The 25,342-nt window shown below is 36.9% G+C and overlaps 1 protein-coding gene across 4 annotated transcripts in view; it reads right to left on the minus strand.

The window, feature by feature from the left end:
* EPB41L2 (erythrocyte membrane protein band 4.1 like 2) overlaps window positions 1-25,342 on the minus strand; it is a 112,064-nt gene that overhangs the window by 42,803 nt on the left and 43,919 nt on the right. For all 4 annotated transcript variants that reach the window (XM_084284679.1, XM_084284681.1, XM_084284680.1 and 1 more), the window contains 4 exons: window positions 22,851-23,326; window positions 21,553-21,750; window positions 11,292-11,396; window positions 5,291-5,333 (listed from right to left, as the gene is read on the minus strand). In XM_084284679.1, coding sequence (XP_084140805.1) covers window positions 5,291-5,333; window positions 11,292-11,396; window positions 21,553-21,750; window positions 22,851-23,312 — 808 coding nt within the window. In that variant the 5' untranslated portion in view covers window positions 23,313-23,326. The remainder of the gene's footprint in view (window positions 1-5,290; window positions 5,334-11,291; window positions 11,397-21,552; window positions 21,751-22,850; window positions 23,327-25,342) is intronic.

Genomic DNA, 25,342 nt, shown 5'->3' on the forward strand with positions numbered 1-25,342 from the left:
TCATCTTTTCTTATCCTCTTTCCTGAGCAGTTCAAACGTTTAACTTTCACTGCAGAATATGCTACAGAACCAAGAATGTCAAAATTCTGTTTCAACTTCATGGTATTCCCAGAACTACTTTAATTGTTGGCTACACGTGTCTCAAGGACAAGCTCAGTAACACATTTGTCTATTTTAAAGTTCCCCAGTGTGAATGACTGGATGCCCATAAACAATAAAGATGTTGAGAACAATCTTCAACATGAATAAAGAGCAAAATTTAAAGCCCAAGATTTGCCACCAGCTACCTTAAATATTGTAGCTGTATTATTGTATCTGTTCTAATCTACTTCCAGAATATTACAGGGAATTTCCCTCACTCCCCTCAACAGTTAAACTGAAACAAGGGAAAAGCAAGCCAAGTTTGTCTTCAAGCTAATCATTCCTTTCTAAAAGGAAAACAACTTCTGTATCACAATGGCTTATCTCTTTTGATGCTAGTAGACAGGGTTTCATTCAACCCTTGACTGCTGAAATTTATGCATCTGTAATGAAGGAAAATAGAATCATAGAATATCCTGAGTTGGAAGGGACCCTTAAGGATCATCAAGTCCAACTCTTGACACCGCACAGGTCTACCCAAAAGTTCAGACCATGTGCCTAAGTTCACAGTCCAATCTCTTCTTAAATTCAGACAGGCTCGGTGCAGTGACCACTTCCCTGGGGAGCCTGTTCCAGTGTGCAACCACCCTCTCTGTGAAGAACCCCCTCCTGATGTCAAGCCTAAATTTCCCCTGCCTCAGCTTAACCCTGTTCCCGCGGGTCCTGTCACTGGTGTTAATGGAGAAAAGGTCTCCTGCCTCTTGACACCCCCTTACGAGGAAGTTGTAGACTGTGATGAGGTCTCCCCTCAGCCTCCTCTTCTCCAGGCTGAACAGGCCAAGTGACCTCAGCCGTTCTTCGTACGTCTTCCCCTCCAGGCCTTTCACCATCTTCGTAGCCCTCCTCTGGACACTTTCCAACAGTTTCATGTCCTTTTTATACTGTGGTGCCCAGAACTGCACACAGTACTCGAGGTGAGGCCGCACCAGCGCAGAGTAGAGCGGGACAATCACCTCCCTTGACCTACTAGCGATGCCGTGCTTGATGCACCCCAGGACACGGTTGGCCCTCCTGGCTGCCAGGGCACACTGCTGGCTCATATTCAACTTGCTGTCTACCACGACCCCCAGATCCCTCTCTTCTAGGCTGCTCTCCAGCGTCTCATCGCCCAGTCTGTACATGCAGCCAGGGTTTCCCCGTCCCAGGTGCAGGACCCAGCACTTGCTCTTATTGAACTTCATGCGGTTGGTGATCGCCCAGCTCTCCAACCTGTCCAGATCCCTCTGTAAGGCCTTTCCACCCTCATTCGAGTCCACAACTCCTCCAAGTTTGGTGTCATCAGCAAACTTGCTCAAAATACCTTCTATTCCTACATCCAGATCGTTTATAAAAATATTGAAAAGTACCGGCCCTAAAATGGAGCCTTGAGGGACCCCACTGGTGACCGCCCGCCAGCCTGACGCAGCCCCATTTACCATAACCCTTTGGGCCCTGCCCGTTAGCCAATTGCTCACCCATCGTATGATGTTTTTATTTAGCTGTATGGTGGACATTTTGTCCAGTAGGATCCTATGGGAAACCGTGTCAAAAGCCTTGCTGAAGTCCAAAAAAAATCACATCAGCTGGTTTCCCTTGGTCCACCATACGGGTGATCTTATCATAAAAGGAAATCAGGTTAGTTAGGTAGGACCTACCCTTCACAAACCCATGCTGGCTGGGACCAATGACTGCTTTGTCCCCCAGGTGCGCCTCAATAAGTTCGAGAACCATCTTCTCCATGATTTTACCAGGCACTGACGTGAGACTGACAGGCCTGTAATTGCTAGGGTCTTCTTTCTGACCCTTCTTGAAAATCGGCACAGCATTTGCCAGCTTCCAGTCTACTGGGACCTCTCCAAATTCCCAGGATCGTTAAAAAATAATTGAGAGAGGTTCCGCGATGACGTCCACCAGCTCTTTCAGCATTTAGGCATTTACAAAAACTGGTTTGGTTCACCTCTTAGGTTCCTATTTCAGAATGCAATGCCTCACCTCCTGAAATTGCCCATAGGTTCAGAAGACAAGTGTTGTTAGTGTTGTTACCTTAGGTGAAATTAGATCACATTCTGGGTACAGCAATAAGTTCCTAAAAATGTTTCCGGCTAAGTACTCTCATGACAAAAGCCAGATTGTTTACATATTCACATCTCTAATCTTTGTCCACAATATAACTGTGAACATTTAAACTGAAGACAAGAGATTGATCTTCAATGGCAATTAATACTACAGTAAAAATCAGCTTTATGTGGCTTATTCAATTCTGTTACACTGAGAATGAGTTCAGAAAAAACTCAAAACTGAATTGAATGTGCTATATACAAACTGCATGTACCACATCTTGCATAGATAAAAAACCTCATATTAAGTTTCATATGAAGGTAAAACACCATACCCTCCATGAAATCTGGGATTTGGCTTTTCCAAAGTCAGTGGCTACTGTTTGTCCCTTCACTATATGCAAGGGCTGAAGCTCTAAGTTTTGTGAAAGTCTGAATCCACTTTGGATGTATCAGTTTCCAAGCTAGCGACAGAAATGTCATACCTGTCCGTAATTGAAGTAATTAGAGGTTTTATCATATGCCAGTGGATATCCAATTACATGAGTTTAAAAAAGGTCATGAATTAATTTGCCTGAAGAGATCAGGCTGAGTGAAGCCAAACAAGTTTTTTGCCACCTTCATAGCCTTGAGAAAGGAGAGAGTAATTTGTGGACCAAGTTCATTAGCTACAGCAACATTGGTATATGGGTAATTGCTGAAGTCCAATATAATTGCCCAGCCAAAGGACAGTGTGAATAAATGACAGATCACAAAGCCTGGGGACCCTGAATCTCAGCAACAGACAGCCTGATGCAGACCATGACTTGCTGGAGACTACAGGATTCTATTTTCATCTTCCCCAGGGTGGTACACAAGTGCCCCATATGTGGAGTATTGGTACTGCTCACATGTAAGAGAGATTATTACAAATATTAAGTTGAAAACTGACATGCTGAACTCCACTTCCAAATTCAACACCTTTGAGTGTTCAGATCGATGTATTTGTCCACACATGCTCATCCAGCATGTTAGTGCTTCAGTTTTTGCTATACATGAGAAAAGGAAATGAGTTTCCTCATTCTGAATGGGCTAGTAGGTTTTACAGATATCTTAAATATATTTTTAACTGAATATTCTTTTGTACATAAGATATCTATTCTTGACTAGAACTAAGCCTGAAACAAAGAAAAACCTCATTACGCAATACCCACATAGTTGGGAGAGAAAATTTGCTTTCACAGTACATTCCAATAACTGGAAATTTTAATACAGTGATTACAAAGAACACAACTAACAGTGTGTTCATTACTTGCAAATCAGTGTAAGCAAGTTTCATCGTAGAAACCTTCGAAATGGCGTTCACTTGGTTGTTTACTTCATGCAGTATGCCTATGGACTCAGAAATGCTACAGATCAGAGAAAAAATTTCAATTGTGATGCTTAATTGAAGAAACTGGACTTGATCTCCAATATAGAAACAGGTCTTCATGTTGTATGAAAAATCAGATTCCCTTAAAATATTTTTGGAGTACATACTACACAGATAATAAAATTATGTAGTGCATCCAAAAAAAATATCAGGACAATCCTTGCATTTCAGATTCATCATACTTGTAAATGATGCTCTATAGCATGCAGATGACTACTGAAGACAGTAACATGGAAAGTACAAAGTCCTCGGTCTTTTGTCAAATATTAAAATCTTCAAACCAGCCATTAACCACATATTTTGACTACTAATATATATATATTAACTGAAGACCTCACATTTCTATGGAATAAGTATTGCAATTTTTCCATTATTAAAAGGACAATTGCAGATGGCTTCTGCAATTGCATAAGCATGCAAATACATTCACCATTTTAATTGGACTAGTTTGTTTATACAACAGCATATTAGATCAAAAAAGTCATCAATGAAGCTTCTGTAACTTTAATTTCTTCATTGGAAATGAAAAATACACCTTCCTCAACACAGTAAAGGATTTCACCAATTAGGAAAGGTCTAAAGGAAACAGAATTAACACCACTACCATTTTTGGAAAATGCAAGCGTTGCCTTACAAAGAAGTTAGAAATAGTAAAGAAACCTCTTGTTAACCGCTGTAGTTATCACAATGCTGTTCTTTATTGCAAGTACTCCCACTGGATCACATGCCCCAAAAGAGATCAAAGTCAGTTTAAGTAACATTCTTGTTGCGTTGGAAATGTAGACATGCAAGTCTTATCACCTCTTCATAAAATTTGCATTCTCCCCCCACTTACATTTCCTGTCAGCTGCTTAAAAATAATGTTTCTACCAAAAAAAAAAAAACACCAACAAAAACATTAAAAGGAAATCATATTGGCCCCAAGCACATAAAACAATGAGAAGAGTGTCAGTTAAAAGTTGTCTAGCCTTTCATAGTGGCTACATATTTTGAGACATTTGAACTCAAAGAGTATTTCCTGAATATACTCACCATTTGCTCCTGTCTACTACAAAAGCTACATGCCAAGTGAAGTACTTAACAGACTTTTATGGAAACAGAGTAAAATAAGTTATTCTGTGTATACTTTATCAGGGAAGCAGAAAGATATGAACGGCTTGACTGGGAACGACTCCCAGTCAAATGTTCCAGGGAGTCGTATGAGGTTCCAAGCTATCTAATCCATTTCCATTGTTGAAATGGTGCTGGAGTAATCAGTTTAAAAAATATGCACCTTCTGTAAGACATACTGATTCTTATTTTGTAGTTTGAAAGCCTTACAGCAACAACCACGACCATTTCTGCAAGTTAACTTTTTCCATCTCATAACCCAAATATCAGCATCAAAATTTGAATAACATCTACTGTTTTGGAATGCAAAAGATGTTAACTGATTAGTCAAATGCAATACAGAAAAAATTGGGTCAGCAGCCACTACAGTCATTAACTTCTACAGCAGAAGTCTGAGTGATCCTTTCTCTCCTTATTGGACAGTGGACAGAAATAGAAGCTTTGCTTTTTGTTCTAAGGCTGAATGTCATCATCAGATACAAATTTTTTAATGGTGTAAGCAATTAAATCAACATCCAGACCACTGAGTTTAGGAAGAAAGTTTGTGTGAGCAGAAAAAAGGAACATTGCATCCAAATAAATAAGTACTTACTTCGAATTTGTCTCTTAATTTCCTTTGAAGGATCTAACCAGTTCTGAAAAAAATAAACATTTAAAATAATTTCAGAGAGAAGATAATTTCATACAATGCAGTTGAAGTCCATATTGTTTAGACTTCTGTTCTACTTTAAAATTTCTCAGAAATTTCTAAAATTGAACTTGTGATTTGCTAGCAAGTCTCCCCATCTATGCACATAAATGATACTGTGTAATGCCACTGCCTTCATGGCTTGTCTTATTGCTTTAGACTATTTATGCCCTGTAATTTTGTAAATTGGATAGTCTTGACTAGTACATTACATCTGACAAATACAATTGTCTCTTTCCTTTTATTGGCATAAGCAGACTTCATGAGCAACTACGTCATCTCTACATGCCAGCACTTACACACCCATATAAAGTCATCAAGATGAGATTTCTCTTAATCTCTAGAGATCTACTATTCCTGTTACTTGTCTTAAATTACATATATTTCATCTCTGATAACATTCAAAGGTGCTTGGAAAAAAATAATCAAATTTCATTTTTTTTTTTCAGAGCTTCCCCAAAGCAAGTTTCTCTATTAACTTGTATGATGTTAATGCTGATACACAAGGTTCAAAACTATAAGCTTTGCTCTATTTTAGGCAATGCAAATAAAAAAAAATTTCCATATAGGTGGTTCACTATTAAACGTTCAACACCAAGAATATTTTGCTCTATTTTGTACTACCTATTAAGTTAGCTTATAGCATTTCAATTACTATTGCATAAGTAACAAAGACTTTTTTTGTGACTGATCATCTAAAAACATAACTTTGAAAATTGAGAATGAGAAATCAGTAATGCATTCATCTGTAATTCAAACAAACCTGTTTACAAATTTTACCCATAGACATTACAAAGCAGATCAAGTAAGAGACTAGAAATATAAGCCTTTTAACTGCAGTTACTGAACATTTATTTTTTACAGCATTTGAACGTTTATTTCCCATAAACAGACAGACACAAACATATACATGAACACACACATACACACATATGCACACACAGCCAGTCTGTCAGCCAAACTTAGTATGTTTCATTAGCAGAAGTGTGCAGAGTAATGAGGAGCTAGCAACTAACTTGCAAGGTCAAGGTCAACAATTGCATTTCAACAGTCCCCTGCAGGTAACAGCAGGGACCTCAAGGTCAGCAGGGACCTCAGTGCCAGAACAAATGTTGCTAAGGATGCATCTGTCAGTTTTTCTTGCCCAACCTAGCCAAGTACCAGGTATTGAGTACACTGTGACTCACCATTCAGTCTATGATGACAAACTGTAGAAACCAATAATTGTTTTCCACAACCATATAAATCAGTCTTTACTGCAGACTTTCCAACTCAAAATTAAGTTCATCTCAGGAACACAAATTCCAAATTTCTTGCTTTAAGAAACCTGCAACCTCTACATCTCATAACTGTTATGATGATTCCAGAGATACACAGTCTATAACATTGTTATAAAGGAAGAAAAAAATCCTCCCAAAGAATCTGGATAAAATTCATTTTGTTTAAATCAGAAAAAAAAATACTACCTGCTGGAAGACTCTTGACAAGGACAGGCCTTGGAAGGCATGAGAAGTCTTCAAAAATTTTAGCAGAGACTTTCAGCTTCATTTCAGCTAGTTATCATCCTTGTTTTTCAGATTTGGTATTAACTCCATTCCCAAATGATACAAAGCCATATTCCTCTGATTACAAAGAGGACTAAAACTATCTTAAACTCTTAAATTTTAGACAAAAAGTAGTATAAAGTAACAATTATATAGTGTGACAATTACAGCAGAAAACTAGGATGCATGAGTATGTTATTTTCAGTGCTATAAAGCACTTTTAACTACTTTTACAAAGTAGAAGAACCATACAAAACAGAATATGTTGCAAAATGAGAATAATATTTTTTTAAAAAAGGAATTCATTTCTTTAAATTAAACTGTTTTCAGTACAGCTCATTTTCTGATTTTCCAAACCTGCAGCAGGCTTATTGGAAGCAGATTTCATCACCAACTTTCATTACTGTTCCATCAAATAAAATCAGATGTTTGTATTCCATTTTATATGTGCAATTTTTATTTTTATTTTTTTTTGGGGGGGGGAGGGGGGAGGGTTTGCATCTGTGCCTTTTGTTACAAGTAAAACAAACACTATTGAAGAATCTACCCTGAAATAGACCTCAGCACAGAATAGGCAGGTTTGTCTTTCAACACAAAAGACAAAGTGTATGCATGCTACGTTGCTCCAGTAGGCAAAAATCTATTTGTTTAATTTATGAATGGTAAGGTTATAGATAAGACAAAGTAATGAATTGTCAAAGAACAACAAAATGTTCTCTACCAGCACAGAAGTATTTTGTACAAATCCAGGAAAGCAGCATTTCCAGCTGGTGCCCAGAACATAAGAGCACAAGCTTTCTAACACTTTTGCAGACCAATTACAGCATGAATCAAGCATTCATGAACTTTTGAGGGCGTAATGCAATAAAATCACTAACCAAACTTTCAACTAATAAATATAACATTTGTAAAGCCACAAAAAAAATCATTAATGCATAACTTTACCTAAATAGCTTTAAAATGTCTATGAAAGCTAACAAAAATTGGTCTGATATGAAAACATAACATCTCTCCCAGCTGCACAGAACACCCATAGAGAGAAGTTAATGGGACTCCTCCTCCAATGGTACCCCAATGGTGCATTAGGGAGCAGCTCTAATTCAAAAGAGTGCCTGGCATTGAGTTTCCACACCCCACAGCTGCTGTCTAGCTCAACAGCTGGCTCCTAAATGAGTGGCTGTGATGACTGCATAAGAATGAGAAAACACATCATTCAGCATTTAGTACTGACTGGGATGGAGGTCAGAGATTTGTTCCATTTCAATCAAGTGGCAATAGTTATAACTGGAAAAAAATGTATCAGAAGTAACTGGTACTGAGATGAAAAAAGAATTCAAACTTGATACAGTGAGGTGAACAAACGAGAAGGCCAGCCCCTAAAACCAGCAAAAGCTCCAAGGCTTTCTGTAGCAGATATTGCTGAACACAACTGATCAGCATCCTCATCCCCATCCATTAATTAAATCAATACATGAGATGTTAAATGTTTTTTTCTTAGAAAAGAATTAAAGCAAGTTGAGATGTATGTGAAAGTGCTAAGACAGAAGCACAGGATCTATTAGAAAGACATACCACAAGTATTTAACATTCTACAAACAATATAAAAGGTCTTCATCCATGTATGAAAAGGTACATTTAATAACAAAAATCCATACATCTATCTTACTGATCCCATTCTGTGTAGCTATACAATTTCATATTTACAAGCATGAAGGAAATGGCAGTTGGGTGTTGGGGGGGCTCAACTCTCTCATGCTGAAGCCCAGGCTTTCAAAATCGTTTTTGGAAACCTGGGTATTCCCCGCTCATCTGGCAATTACAACTTAGAGCTGCGGCAGAGCCCCACATCCACAACAGTTACACATCAGGAGATGGAATGGGTCACCTATGTTTTTGGGGGTGGGGGGATTTTTTATTTTTTTTTTGCTATAAGTTATTATACAACCTTTTGTCTTCCTTAGCCTTTTGTACATCACCACAGATTCCCTTATCTCCAACCTAGTGATCATAAAATGGTAATTGTTGAGGAAAGAAAGCAAAACCACACGATCAGTAGTTTTAGAAGTGTCAATTAAAGCACTAATAAAGAATACAATAGTCATCATCTTGCACATGTACCTAAGTTTGTAAAATACAGGCCAATTGCACAAGACAAGAACTGCTCTAACAGCTTTGGTAATCAAATTAAAATGAAAGGCTTACAAATGAACAGTAATGGGTAAAACAGACAATCGCTGCTGAACAAGCATCAAATGCTGATTCAAAGATCATAAAACAAACTCAAATTGGGATATTTAGGTAAAAGTACCTCCTTTTGCCAGTCCAAAACTGAATTTTCTTTCCTCTTCCCTCTCAGACTTTGAAAAATGTCTGAGTGAGTAATCCGGGGAATTAAGTAGTTCAACTCTGCTCAATATCTGTTTGCAAACCAAGTGGCTAAAGACCACCTAGAGTTCTTTCATCAACTGAAGATCTTTTCAAGAAATCCATTGGTTGACAAGAGTTTCTAAGGAAGCCAGAAAAAGCTTAAATATTTTAGATTCACTGAAAGCTTAGCTAATTTGGACAAATAATTTCACATCATTCTCTGTGCCTTAAACTTTGTATGGTAGCTACAATATAGGCAGGGATCACTGATAAATGGAAATATATACACAAAACCTCATATATAGAAGAGAGACAGGCTCTTTTTAAGGTACGACACTCTGTTCCTCCATTCACATGATTGAGGAATACCAAAAAATCCGTTAGTCCAACTAGAGGTGACTGAGAAAAGAGAAGATTGACATACTCTGCACCAATCCAAACTTCCCTGCTTTACTTTAAAAAGCTGAAGGCTCCCCAATTCCACCCCTTAAGATCTATTCAAATGTGCTGTTTCCTGGTATAATTCAAGGATCCCACATCTGCTATTATGTATTTCCTCTCCTGTCAGTGAGGAGACTGTCCTATGTTGTTTTACTCTGTGTGTACACTCACGTATTGCCAAGAATACTGAGTAGCACAAAGGGACTGTAAATGACAACAACAAAAAATAAATTAGATTATGATATTACTCAGAGGATCAACTTGGATGCTCTTCATTGTTACACTGAACAAGGTCCAATTTCTATAAATGCTTTATAAATCATGATCAAAAATACAATATCCAAGTAGTAAAAATACATCAAGCCCATTTTATGCATAGAAATCTTTAACTGAGAGGAATCAAGTATTCTGCTCTTTACTTCACAAAAGGTGAAAGCAAAGCAAGGAAGTCTAGGAAACAATTGTATTTGAATAGAAGTTGTCAAAGTCAAATTTATTCAGATCACTGCATTAGACTTCATTTCAAGTGTAGAAGTGGAATGAGAAAACATGAAAAAAGCAAGAAAGTCTTCACTAAGTATAATGCGTATATACAAGTATATAGTATTTCGAGTATACGAGCATAGTATACTCATGTAATGATGCTTCCTGACTCAAAAACAGATTGAGATCAAAATCATAAGAATTACATTTTTTCATTTCAATTCGCAATTATTAGTTTGTTCGTTATGATGGAGAAGATGTCTGCACGCTTATCTTTAGTTAGTGGACACAGTGACAACTAGTCCATAACTAGACACAAACATTCAGATGCTGGGAGAAGCTAATTGGCTCTTAGTAATTAGTAGAATGAATACCAACAGCTGATTTAAATTTTTTCCTCCACTCAATCTAGATGTGCTCACCATGTACAAAGAAGTGTAAAAGATTACAAAATATGATACCAAAAGGTACTGAAGAGATCTTATTTGAATGTAGTCATACCAAAACACCTCTTCATTACTAAAGCTAGCATCCAATGCTGGTGAGAGGCTAGCCCCAGTCTCACCTTTTCAAATGACCTGTTTAACTTAAAATTAAGAGGAAAATAAACAATTAAGGCCTAATAATTACAGACTTACGGACAACATGTCCTTCATGCTCCTTGTCAAAGCATTATTAAGCACACGTGAGAAAAGAGTAAAATTTTTAGAAAGCCAGATTAAAGATAGATTTGTTTGCATTATTTATCATCAGTTTTGTTTGTCTTTGTATTTTTAAGAGGGTTACAAATTAAACTGTGGGGAGTCTGGCAGATTAAGGGAATGATATTAGTTAAAGTTTCCTATCTTCACTGGCAGGTATGGCATACTATTTTACCATTCCAAAACAAAGTCTAGGAACTATTCAATTAATTTTTCCAGAACTGTGTATATTTTAAATATTTCACACGCTGAAGTAATAAATGGAAACTTTGTTATCTTAACATACACATCAGTATCTTGCACACAGTACCAAACTATTTAAGTCAGTAGCAATGTAGGGGAAAAGCAAAAGGCCTAATACAGACTTACCTTCTGATCTGAATTCTCATAGAACAACAGCCCAAAATAGTCCTTTTCCAGTAAATTGAGATGCTCACACACTTTGTCAAACAATATTTGGCCTTTTGCTCTTTTCTGAAAAAAAGAAAAAAAAAAAAAGAAAATTACTATCAGTAAACATTTAATTTTATGAACATATTCAGCTGATGAAACAGGCTGCACAACAGGTACTGTAATTAGATGGGATTAGTCAGGAAAATTAAAAGTACCAATAAAAAAAGATTATAAAGCTGTCAGCTTTCTTATGATATTCTATTTATCATATTTTCAAGCTATACATATCACAGTTAAAAATAAAGACTTTTTTTTTCCCAATTCAGAGAAGTTGACTTGCATGTACAAGAAAAATTCATTACCATTTTTTACTTAAGTATTGCACACCTTTAATTGCAGCTAAATAGTCCTGAAATCGTTTTCTATAGGTCTATAGTTTTACCTAAAGGCCAGGCTGGATGGGGCTTTGAGCAACCTGGCCTACTGGGAGGTGTCCCTGCCTATGGTAGGGGGGTGGGAACTAGCTAGTTTTTAAGGTCCCTTCCAACCCAAACCATTCTATAGCTCTATGAAAACCAAAGCATGTTATCTTCAAGGAACAAAAAAAGATGAAGCAGACCACTAAAAGTAGGTGATCAGGCCAGTAGGAACACCATACAAGCATAAGCAGAGCACAAATTGGTCTGTCAACATTGCAGAGATTCTGAGGGGCAAGTCAAAGAAACCAACGTCTTAAAACAAAACCAAGTCTTAAAGAAGTTAATCCCTTCAAAAAAATCTATTGTAGTAACAAAAAAGAAAATCATTTTATTTGAGATTAGTTTCAATATTGTAGTGTGCTATTTTACAATAGCGATGAAAAACAAAAGTTTTAGCACACTCCTAAAAAGGCTGCTTTTTGCAGCTCTGAATAATATAGCTTAAGTAAGTTGCAATTAGTCCTGAAGTTCTATCTTTCCTTCCCGCACCAGTAACAGGGAACATAAACATGGTTATCCTGTCTTCCTATTGCTAGTAATGAAAAACAGGCCTATGATTTGTTTCTGTGTGCCAGATTTTAGGGAAAAATTGTACTGGAGATGACTGCTGACAAGAGGCAAAACATTTTAGAGCATTTGGCTTGCAATACATCACCAGGGGTGGGGAACATCAGAATTTCTTTCCACAGTTAAAACACAGCCTGTTGGTGGAACATCTGAACATGAACAGCACGCAGTCTCGCCTTTTGAACCGAGCCCTACATGACTGTTCTGCTATTTGTGGCATTTACCAGCAAGGCCACAACATGGTATTTTCCGAGGCCTGGCAGCTCAGAGGAATTCCTGCATTTGCTTATCCCACAGATTTCAGTAGATGCCACACACTGCTGCAATTCCAAAGAAACGCCATCAAATGCCTCTGTGTAGGCCCTGGCAACACTGCAGTTATTGTGTCCCGCAGACAGTGACAGAGCTCTGACAAGTGCCTCAAGCGTGCCTCTCACTGCAGCCCCATTGCACTGTACAAAATGTTAAAGGCTGGGAAGGGAGGGAAGGGGGAGAAAAGGTATGCACAGAGCAAATACTGAAAGCATTGTTTTTTTATTCTCCAACAATCCAAACCTCTGATTCTTCAAGACTGCATTGTTCAGCAGACATTACAGTCTTGAAAATCAGAAAACTTTCAAACGACACATTTATAAAATGAGCACAATTAGTTGCCAAAGCATCACGGAGAGTCAGTGGGGCTTAAAAGTCCAAATCAGTTGAAAAAGGGAGCTGGGAATCTTAAGCCTGGTCAGTACTCTCACAGGTTTTACTCTTCAGAAATACAGGTAACTCCTTCCCCTAGCAGTTTGAAGTAACCAGTTTGCTCAACAGCCTCCTCTTCAGCTTCATAAAAGCCAGTGTGGTGGGCTGAGCTCCCAGCAGGCCAGGTGTCCCCGCGGCCATACTCTCTCCTCAGCAAGACAGGAGGACCTGTGCCAAGGCAGCCAGCCCTGAAAGGCCATACTAATGACTGATCTCCACACAAGGCACATCTCTCCTTTGGCTTTGAGACAACTTCACTCAAAAACATTACTTTTAGTAGTGTCTCTTGAATCTGGACCAAAGTTTTCAAAATGTGTGAAATTTTATGTCATCCCTGTTTTACTTTTTCTGTGTAAGAAAAAGTTCGTACTTTCAGCAGATCACTTAAGTTTACCCAAACACTAGTCTACACATCTGAACAGTCAAAAAAATAAAGATTTGCAAATAAAAGCCCAACTACAATTGAACATCTGATCCATATCAAATTCAATCATACTTCCCTTAATTCAGGGTTAAAAAAATATCTTAACTGTACATTAAGCAAACACAATTTTATTTTGTATAAGCAAACTAAGTAACCATAGGACCCTTCTGTCATCTCCAATGTATTTCAGTTGCTCATACGTGCATAAAATGTGGTCAGTGCTGGCATCCTTTAAATGCCTTTTGTTATAAATATTTAATTAGACCGCTGATTGAATGCAGTAAACAAACCCAATATGATCTACATTTGCTTTTAACTAGCAGTTATTATACAGATAGCTTTTCTTTTTTGAAAGTAGAACTGTTATCCTTTACTAAAACCAAGATTACATTTACAGAAGAAAATCTGAACAAGCCTTTATCACAGATCCCAAATATAACAAAAGTTTCCTTACAAGTAAGAAACCACAGAAAAAGAAAAAAAGCTTCAAAAATAGCTTCCTCCTCAAAGCAAGACGAACACTCAGACCACTGTAAGAGAATGAGAACTTACACCTGCTCTTATAGACATCAATTATCAGGAAAGGAGTTCATCAAAATTATATAATCTGCACTATGCTAAAAATAAATAATATTTGCATCCTAAAAATTCATCTTGAGCATTCCAGTCTGCTCACTCAAGCTATTAAACTGCTGTTACTTCCCACAAATATTACACTACTGAGTCATGAACCTGTGACAGTGAATGTTTGTCATTTCAAGTACAGTGATTCAGTGATTTAGAACTTTTGACAAACTCCACATCTTTTATCCCCACATGCTTTCACAAGTCTCTGTCCCACTTACATGTTGCCATTCCTGTGAGTGAACTTAATTCACTTGAAAGAAAGCCATAAAAGGTAACTGAAAGTTACTAGCAGTTCACAACCTGTGAAAATTGTTTTAATTCATGTTCCTCCAAAACTACTCAAACAATAGTTTTTACCTTTCTTCCTCTAGTCATTTACAGGTTCCTGTGAAGAATCTGAGGACACATGGAAGATATCCTTAAAAGCTACGATAGTTTTAAGGTTAAAATAAATTGAATAAATTGCTCATGTTCTCTACGCATGCACATACTGTGTAGACAACTCATTCTGTTTAGTGAAATGCTTCCACAGAATATTATTCCCTTATATATTACATGAATTTCCTAGTCCTAGAGATAAGTACCTTTGGACACTTTTACTTTCAAGTTACAGGACGCAGAAAACCAACCTATTTTATTAACATGGAACCTAATAAGCAATTTCATATGCTTTAGACTAAAAGTTAAAGGACTTAAATATAACCTTTCAATGGAGGTTGCTTTGCTTCCTTACAAAACTTTCCTAGTTCCCCCAAATTAAGCAAGTTTGAAGAGTTGCTGGTATCAATGTTTGTAATACTAGAACATTGGTCCCACCTAGAGTTTTTAATTTCTCCAAACAAATACCAGAGACACTGGCATTAGAATTAACTACTGTTCAGTTTTGGCAAAATCAAAGACCACGAAGCACCACAAGAGTAAGAGTATGAAGTTTAAACGAACTGAGGAATAGTTTTCACTTGCTACAAAGCTCAGCTTCATTACACCAACTTTTCTGGAGGACAGCAGCCTTAAAGGTTGTCAGAACTGGCATTCAGACAAGCCAATTTCCAGAAGCTATACTGAATAAACAGGCTATAAACCAGGTCTTTCCATTTTGCATCTGAAGAAGCAGAATAATAAAAGAATATAGAAAGAAAAAAATTGAAGGAAAGTGTCACCAAAGAAGCTGAAATATCTGCTTAAGAAGTTTTTTATAGAAAGAATTATTGACTTAACTAAGTTCAGACTGGCAAGTTGACACCAGTCAGAAGATCTACTAAGGCAAAATAAAGAGTTCCAAGGGCAAAAGAACAAACAGATAATTCTCAAAGGTGATAAATTAATTTACAAAGTAACCTTCAATAAAAGAAATATCTGAGACATGCTTTATGTTAGAAGCCAAACGTCTACCATGTCAGGTATGCCCTGGGCAATGGGAAAGACATGCAAAAACAAGCCAAAAGAAATAACTCCCTAGTTAAACACTATGCAGCTGCAAATAAAAATCTTACAGCAATTATCAATACACAAAGCATACAAAGTGGCAAAGAAATATGAAGGGTACAAATGTGTACTCCAAGAGCAACACTTTGTGATAAATTCTGAACTATGATGTAACAGAATCAAATTATACAGTCCTTTGCAAAGAAGTCTTTGTATCATAGTAAAAATATGCTGATTTGCTGTAAGTGAACCATTCCCTTCATCCCTCTCCATAAGCAATTTCAAACATAAGTTAGCTTTAACACAGAGGCAGCTAACATTTTCTAACAGAGCACCTGCTATCAGTTTCTATTCTGTGGTACTCACCAGCAAATGACATAACACAGAGAGATGACATACGGAAATTAGTTTTCATAAGCATTTAAATGCAGAAACAGAAGTCATTAGGATTTTGTTTACTCAGAAATCTCTCAATGTATCCTTCATGTCACATAAATACACGTTATACAGAAATAACATTTCTGCAGCATATAATTAAATCTTCCACGCATAAAGTAATTTAAGAAGCATTTGGAGAAAGTGACAGATGTGTCAGTCTCAACCATTCAAGTGTTAAATACTTCAATACTGGACATAATCTTTGAAGGAATATCTTTGCAATTTGCCATTACTTATGGGTTATAGTCTAACAAGCTGAAATAATAATACCAGCCGCTATAAGAAGTGTAAGCTAATAGAGGCATAAAGGCATCTCATATAGCATGTTATGCAGCTAATCATAACAGGTAACTATGCAACAGGCTGAAAACAAAACTTAAGAGTTTCTGGGCTTCTTCATTATTCTCTCCAAATTATGGTATCACAAAACTCTATGAAAACTTTTAAGGGATGCAGATTCCAGATTCAGAACTTCCAGGTCTCTAGCATCACAAAAAGAGGATTTGAGTTCCTTTCTCTGTAACCGAGACCTGGAATAGATGAATTTATTTCCCACTCATCCCCACATATCACATCTAATATGTGCATTCTTGGGAGTCCCAAGTGAGAAAACTCAAGAGTTTCCACTTCTGAATTTACCAAGTTCATAGAGAAGGATGGAACTCAAGTACACGTATAGAATAACAGAAGTAAGAAGGCTACGTGGAAATCAAAGCCATAGATGCAGCAAAACGCATAGACTTTGAACTGGAAAGCATATTTCTTCAAATACTGTGAGTAATAGATATTGTCTAGGCGGAAACAAAAAGATGAAGTCTGGACTTTTTTTCTTGCAAATAAAAAGAATTGAAAATTCAACCTTGCTTTTTCTCCCATAGGAGGTCACAGGACAAGCAATAATATTCATTTAGCTGAGAACATAGCTTTTCCTTAGACAATCTTTATGCACAGCTGATGCCTTTCGCTTTTCTCATCCTTTGAAAAGGAATTATCACTTGTATACGTATATAAGCGATCACTTGTATACGTGTATTTTTATATGTATATAAAAAGCCATGATATTTTTCCATTCAAATACACCAGAAAAAACTATAAAGGGACAAACTAATCAATGGGAGATGACAGAGCTTTTTAAAAGTATCATTAACTCAACTTACTGTGATACAAACCCATACGGTTGCTGAGTCTTTTCCCACCAAGTACCCTAATGTTTTTGGCATTTTCTATAGCACAATTAGAGAACTCGGTCAGAGGGGAAGGACCACCTTCTTTTGAACAAAGTTCTTCCTGCTGCAAGTCCAGGAGCCTGTCAGTGCCCCTTGCCCACTGGGCCTGTCAGTGCCCCTTGCCCCATGGCTCTCTCTGCAGAGCTGCTTTCCAGCCAGTCAGCCCATAGTTACTCCTCTCAGGTGCAGGACTCTGCATTTCCTGTACTGAGATCCCTCTTTGCCCAGTCCTAGAGACTGTCCAGGTCCCTCTGATCACAGCTCCTCTGATGTATCAGCCGCTTCTCCCAGTTGCATCACCAACTACAAGCTAGCTTAAGCCCGATTGTTAATCGTCATACTAGCAATGCACTTATGAAGAGATGTCAATTAGAAAAAGACAGGTTTCTGACTGTGAAACAAGAGTAGCAAAAGCAAGGTGCTTTTCCAGTTTTATTTCCCTTTTAGCAAGTAAATATATTTATAGAAACATCTCTAACAATAAAATATAATAAAGTTTGTGTACAGTACAGAGCAAGAAATAGAAGAGGCATATAGAATGTCCTAACTCTGAAAATCATCCTGAAATTTGATTTAATAAAGAAACAACAAATGCAAACTGAACTTTGCAGTTTGTATTTAGACTGCAGAGTTTTTTTTACTTGCTTTTTAAATCTTGTATGATTACACACTGTTACTCTGTAAAGCGGAAACGAACCATCATTCACTCAAACACAAAACATTAGAAGACTAAAGAAAAGATCTGTAGCAGAAACTCATCTAATAAGATCTACCACAGAGAGTGGAAATTGAAGTTTCAGTTATAAGTTGAAGCCGTTTTCTGAGAATTTTAATGTTTTGGTACAGTAGTCAAGTATAAAAATTATTTGTATTTAAGAAAAATATTTTGTAAAATTGCAGTCAGCAGTCCTCATGTCCTGTAAAACATGATTCAAATGAATATAGAAACCAGGTTGTTCCTATTCCACTTTGCCATTCCCCCCACCCTCCTTGATCTTTACTTCTGTTCTTATAGCAAATATTTATTACAATAATTAGGAAACAAGATTAAGATTAATATGCAAATTAATATTTTTTCAGTTGTGAAAGTGAATTAGAAAGTCATTAGAAATCTTGTTTACCATTTTAAACATATCGTGATGGACCTCATCACATTATGCATTAAGTCTCATTTTTGGCTGGTGAAAAAGCCCAGGATGATCAAATTCATAGTCTTCAATTGGTACAGAGACCATTCAGATTTAAACAGACTTAAACATCCTGGCTTCAGTGGAAGCAAAAGAAGAACTCTGCAGTTATTACACCATCTGTGTCAATTTTCTGTATTTACTTTTAGAAATCTGTTGAAAAATGTAATATATACACACACACACCCTATCTGCCTATAAATACAAACATATGGATAAACATTTTTCAAGAGCTTTTAGAGACAGAATTCCTGCAACTTCAGAACATTGGTATGCAAAACCCTACACAATTTGTTCTGGAGAACAATTATTCTGTAGAGTATTTTTCGTGTTCGTGCTTTGTTTATTGTGATAAAACCTTTTCTTCTGCTGACACAGCTCAAAAAGCACTTAGACAACTAACAGCAACGATGGTTTCGCTATTGCTTTTCCACAGCTGGACTTAGCTTATGGTGAAGTGGTATACATTTGAGACCATCAGGTAGAAACCCCTGGACAGCTGAAATATTGTACTTGAAGAAACATACACTGAAACTGTTTGGTTTTAACATCAGGAATAGGACCTGCTTGACAAATGAAGGCTCCAGAAAGTTTGCACCACTACCAACTATAAAATACACTCTTTAGAAACTCTAGCAAACTACAGCCAAGTAATCCCAGGGAGTATTCCATATTGTCAAACAATGAATAAGCATTTCTGAGCTACCTGAATATACATTTGAAGAAAAAGTAATGAAATAAAGTAATGAGTAATGAAAAAAAACTTAAGCCACCATGACAGTTCTGAAAGTGTTAAAATCAGATTTCTTCATATTTGACTTCATGCAGGGTTTTAAAAATTGTTTCCTTGTCCTATCAAGATAGAGAACAGGCAATAAAACATGCTTCTCCATGTCCTCAACATTCAGCTTTAGAAATAATATCCAGAAACTTTATGTAGTATCTGCTCAAACTACATTTCTATGCTATTCTGAAAATCAGTTTTGATAACAGTATAATCTCATGAATTTCCATAAACAATCTCATTATTAATTCTTCAGAAATCTCACTGATCCTAGCCTTCTGCACCCTGCTAAGATCTTGCAAATTCAGTATATAGAGTAATGTTTTAATAGCACATTTATATAAGTCAGAATAAACTGGGCTTCCCTCAGAAGTCTTTAAAATTAGAGGTCAGGTGAGGGAGAAGATTGCAGTGCCCTCCTAACATTTACTTTTAATTGATCTTTAAGTACCCCTGGATATCATGTCCATCGGTTTAAAGATTATAACAGGAAACTAGAAAAAAACACTTCAATGGGTAAATGAAAGCTAATCTTACAAGCTACTTCACATTATGTCCTGGAGTAAATACCTGGTTCTTTTACCTTTACTAAGAAGGTTGCAAAAAAGTTATCAATCAATTCTTGATGACAGAGCTTCCAACAAAGAAATTTCCCATGTCACCCTAACCAGGGGATTTTTGTTTTCCAATTGCACTCATAACACATTCAACACATTCATAATTTGTTTTTTTTTGTTGTTGTCTGTGCACATAGGAACTTTCATGCATAATACTAAACCACTGAAACAGAGCTTTAGGTTGCATTATCAATACAAGTGACACTTTCTCATCTAATTTAAGCTATAAGAATTGTTTTGGATAATTTGTATGCTGATTTATCAATGCCAGTAGGCAGCGAACACCTAGCAAACAGAAGCTGTGTTCTCTTTCCTGTATGGGAAGCAGCCACAAGTCTGCTGAGCATCTCCTACCTAGCGAGGATATTGCAACACAGCTCAGGCCCACAGTACTACTATAGCAGTACTGCAAGGGAGACACTGAGACTGACACAAAGCAAAAAGCAGGTAGAGAAATTAGAAATAGGCATCCGGCAGACTGGGGACACGACAGTAAGCAGAAAAAAAATTTAAAAACCTCCTTTCAAAGAATTATGCTAACTTGACTAAGCATCATCTTGCCTAATACTAGTCCTACTAGAACAAGGGCTTGCTCAGACACAACAGCAGGCAAACACATTAAATTTACTTTGTTTCTTTATATGTTAATTATGGTGGCTTTAATTCATTGGGTCAGGGATAAGCCTGTGACCTATTCACACAATGCAGGGGTGCACAATACTGTACACCCCAGAGTCAACAAGAGACATTCCAGGAGCTACTCTTAGAATCACCTGAAGTAATCTGCTGATCAGGTAGGTCTACTTACTGCCTCACACACCAATTCTCAAAATAAAACTCTAACAAAAAGTACTCTAGACAAGTACTTTATCTAACAGAAGGCCAGGGGAAACTTGAAAGTAGAAACATGACACAAGAAAGCCCTATATTGTCCCTACATCTCTAGAATCCTCAGCTCTAGGGTTTCCTGAGCCCAAGTGCCTTTCTGTTTAACATCTCCTTACAGATTTTTCCTACAAATATTTATCTAATCCCTTTTTGAAGCCATGGAAGCTTTAAGTCTCATAAAAATGCATTTTCCAGAATCCATGTTACATGTAAAATGTGAATCTTTGTTTGAAACTGACACCTAATAATTCATCAACAGTACCTATAATTCATTCGCTACTCTGTAAGTAAAAAGTTAAGGAATAAGCTGGAAAAAAAAAGAACTTCATTAAGACTTAGTCATGAGCACCAGCACACCAAAAATGAATGGTAGATTTGATGAAATTTTGAGGAAAAATATTAATTGTATTTTTGTAACATGGATTTTGTAACTGTAACAGAATTTTGTTTTGAAGCAAACTTAAAAGTGTGCATCTCCAGCTGAGATTATTTTTAAATGAAGTTAATTATCTCAAGACAACTTGTATTAATATATGTGACACTACCTTTATCTTTTGCAGGAAAAAAAGGTTTAAGCTGCAAGAGAAAGCACCTTTGAACAGTTTTCTTTATTGCATTTTATCTTTGTGTACCTCACAGTGCATTTTTAAGGTTATATACTTAGAGATGGAATTTTAAAATGAAGAGTTATCTGAGCCTTAATGACAGTAATGGGAATGTAACTTTGTAATCAGCTCATTAGATATACAATAACGTACTTGTTAAACTGTCAATGCAATGAAAGGTTTTTTCTTCTCTATTAAGGTTGTACATAAAGAATTGATGCCTTACCTCTAGATCGCAGGTGTATTCCGTGCCATCCAAGAGAACCACTTTACTCTGCACAGTTTTAATTTTCTTGGGAGATTTTTGGGAAATAACTTCAGCTGTCTGCACTTCTTTTGTCTCCCTTTTTTCTTTTTCTTGTTTTTCTTCCTTTTCCTCTGCAACCTTTTCTACTTCTGTTTCTTTACCATCTTCTTTGGCAGGCTATATAAAACACAGTCAAACAATTCTGTTAAATAACTCAAAGTCCCGCATTTAGATGTTTTTACCCTGTTCATTTCTTTTATAAGCCACTAAAAAAGACATTAAGTTTCGATGTAATTTATGCACATAATTGAAGTACAATAACCTCTGTAAGGTTAAGATTAATGCTTACCTCTGTAAGGTAAACATTAAGATCTTCCATTGCAGACCAGATATTGGAGAAAAAAAGATGCGTGCGCCAAATTGGAGTTCTTTATTTGTCCCCACTGCCTTTTCGTCATGACTATTTGTCATTTCACTGCATGCCAATGAGAAGAGTCTGACTCCTCCTTTTTCATTCCCTCCCTTCACGTATTTATACACATTGATAAGATTCCCCCAGACTCTCCTCTTCTCCAGGCTGGAGTGTGCCAGCTCTCTCAACATCTCCTCCTATGAGATGATTCTCCATGCCCTTAATCATCGTTGTGGCCCTAGAACACGAGGCTTGAGTTTTAAGACCTGATGTGCAACTTTGCACATCAGAAAAAAAAAGAGCGAGACTTGAGAGCACTGCAGAATGTGACATTTGCTTTGGAACTCAGCATCAATCTCCAGAGCAAATCAGTAAGAGCAGTAGCTACAATCATAGTTACAAAGTTGGCTTCCACTCAAGCGGAACCACAACAAAATTATAACACAGAATTTAACATCTAAGGACTCTACAACAGATAACAAACAGACTAAGTCCCTAAGGAGGTATTTGTGCAATACAATGGCTTCAGAGGCAAAGCTGGTTAAGAAGCTTCTCCTCTTATCCCTGCTCATTTCTACCTCAATAGCACAGTTCGCTATCCCTTTTGACTACGCCAAATGATAAGGTTACACTCAAGTCACAGCTGAAACAACTTTAGTCAAAAATAAATAAATAAATAGTGCCACAGAGCAGGAACTATTTAAGTCAGCTACATTACTCATAACTGTATCAATCCAATTGCACAAAATGCCAGATAATAACTGCTATCTTTCCATGATGATGCCAACAAAGCCTTACATGAATTACACAAATCAACCAAGTCCCCTTGGAATCGCTCCAAAGCGATCAGTAGCCTCACACATACCTGTGTTTCAGCACTACTAACAGAGTGTTTTTCTTCTTTGTCATCTGCTTTAGCATTATTCTCAGCCACAACTTCTAAAATCCTTTTTGGCTGAGCCATCCCCTCTGGTGGATGGCATTCACTTTCTTCAACTACTTGTTCTTCCCCTGCTGCTCTTTTCTTGGCCTCATCTTTGGGCTCTGCCAGCGTATAGGATTTTTGTTTCTTAAGCCAGGGAGGAAGGAAGCGAGAAATACCCTTGCTTTCAGATGAATCTTTTTCCTTCTTCTGGCTACTTGGGCTACTATGGCTAGCTGGTGCTGGGACAGAGGAAGAATCTTGAGCTTCTTCAGAGGACGTTTTCCCAGACTTCTCATTTTCTACAGTCTCTGATGCTTCTTCAGGCTTGTCCTTGGCTTTGTCTGGTCCCACCTGCTCAGGATCTTTCTTTACTTCAGTTTCTGAGCCAACTTCAGTTGTCATTGTCACAGCTTATGCTAAAAAAAAAAAAAGGCATCAAGAAAAATAGTTATGTAGCATCACCCCTTTTTACTGATTCTTATATTATTTGCAGTAATTTGTAGTAATGCTCAACAAGGGATCAAATTAAAAACAATTAATACTATAATTAGACATGAACTAGTAATCTTTAATAGCAACGTTATTTGTTGATTGTTAGTTAATTCTAGCTGATTTTTCATATCCCCCCAACCACACTAATGTGTATCACTAGATTTTGCTGCTTTGATACTTAGAGAAAGTAATCACATTACACTTTCAAATTTATTGAAGTGGACCAGCAAAAATAAGCCCCAAGGGTCCAACAATAAAAGTTTAAAGTTGCTGGATTCTATCAGAAGTCACTGATTATTTACAACTTTCTTCAAACAATTCTTTTTAAATTAATGGTATACTTGTTTGGCCTTGAGATTAGCAGATTAGTTACAATCAACTTCATAACTTGAAATCTCTGCATTAAAATCAACTGCTATCAGTCCCTGCCATTAGTCAGGAGGTGACAGCTTAAACTGCACTTGAAGTTGATTAGAAACCAGTAGAGATCACAAGAAGGTATGAAAACAAATTACCTCCAAACTTCCAAAGCACATTCATGAGTAGTCAGAAATAATACCACTTAATCTAGACCATTCCCAAATACAGGAAAAAAAGAGATACAGAAGGTACTAGATGCCTGAAACAGATACCCAAACACACAAGAGAAGCCCTTCTGGCAAAAGTGGATGGACAACATTCAGCTAAAGGAAGCAAACTTGATGATTATCTTAGAAGACACAGGAGCCTTGAAATATCTATAGGCAAATTCATACTAAGCAAGCATCTCAAGACCAAAAGTCTAGCTACACGTGGTAGGTGTTTCCTTGTTTTAGATAGTGAAGGCTATTAAAGTAACAAACAAAAGCATTCAGTAATAAGGAAATTAAAAGGTAGTGTATCTACTGCTGCATTGGCAATTTCTGAATATAATTAAAGCTTAAATATTAGTTATGTAGCCATTTCCTTCAAAAGTCCTTCGTGTTTTATCTAACATTCTTCATAAACAGCATTAAAGTTTTAACATTTATGTATTATACTATTTCTCAGAGTTAATAAGCCTCTGAAAGGGAGGTTTCCATTTGACTAGCTGTTGAGAATTTGCTATTTAAAACCATGTATTAGTATGCCAGTTTGGAAGTTGCTACTAGCCGTGTTGCATTTTGCTTATGTCCTCAGATCTTACAGAGAACTCAACTGTTGCTGTTCTTTCCTAGTGGCAGGTATCAATCTCAATAAAATACCATACAAGCTTATTTTCCAAATCAAAATGACTAATACAGATTAATTTTCCTGAGAGAAAAAGTCCAAGCATCTGCTGATCAAAGAATAATCCCAGAATGATCCACTCTGCTTAGTAAAATCAAATTAGAGGTTTCATTGTTACAGATGACTTTTTTTTTCCCCATGCATCTCTAAGAAAGTAGCTAAAAAGGGTTTCTATAAGTCTCATCCAGCCCTGCAATGTAACAGCTAGTAATGTATCAGAAAAACAAAACAGAAGCAAGCAACATTTCTCTCAGAAGATAGACAAAAACAAACTCATTTAGGCTTAAAACTGACAGGTCTGAAGCTTTAATTTTTATCTTTTCTTGCTCTCCTGTCTCCAAGAAGGCATCATAAACTCAGGTTTGCTCCTACTAAACAGAACAATCACATCAAGTATTTTCTCCCCTTCTTAATTTCTTAGGCCCTCTAAACATCTACAGCAGGACAAATAATTTGTCCTCATCTCCCCTTCTTCATATTGCAAGGTGGCATTAAACCATTCACAAGACTTGATTTCGAAATGACAAACTTGAATGAGCGTAAGAATCCTGCAGCAAGAGTGAGAAACAGAGAAGAAACCGTAGGCAGACACTCCAGTGGCAGGCTTACTGACATCTGTAAAAGGAGAAGTCTCAGCAGATTTTGCACTTGTTGGTCATTGTGTTAATCCATGTACGTAATTTAAGATTGAA

This window comes from Netta rufina (genome assembly GCF_964035555.1).
Source record: "Netta rufina genome assembly, chromosome: 3".
Taxonomy (NCBI): domain Eukaryota; kingdom Metazoa; phylum Chordata; class Aves; order Anseriformes; family Anatidae; genus Netta; species Netta rufina.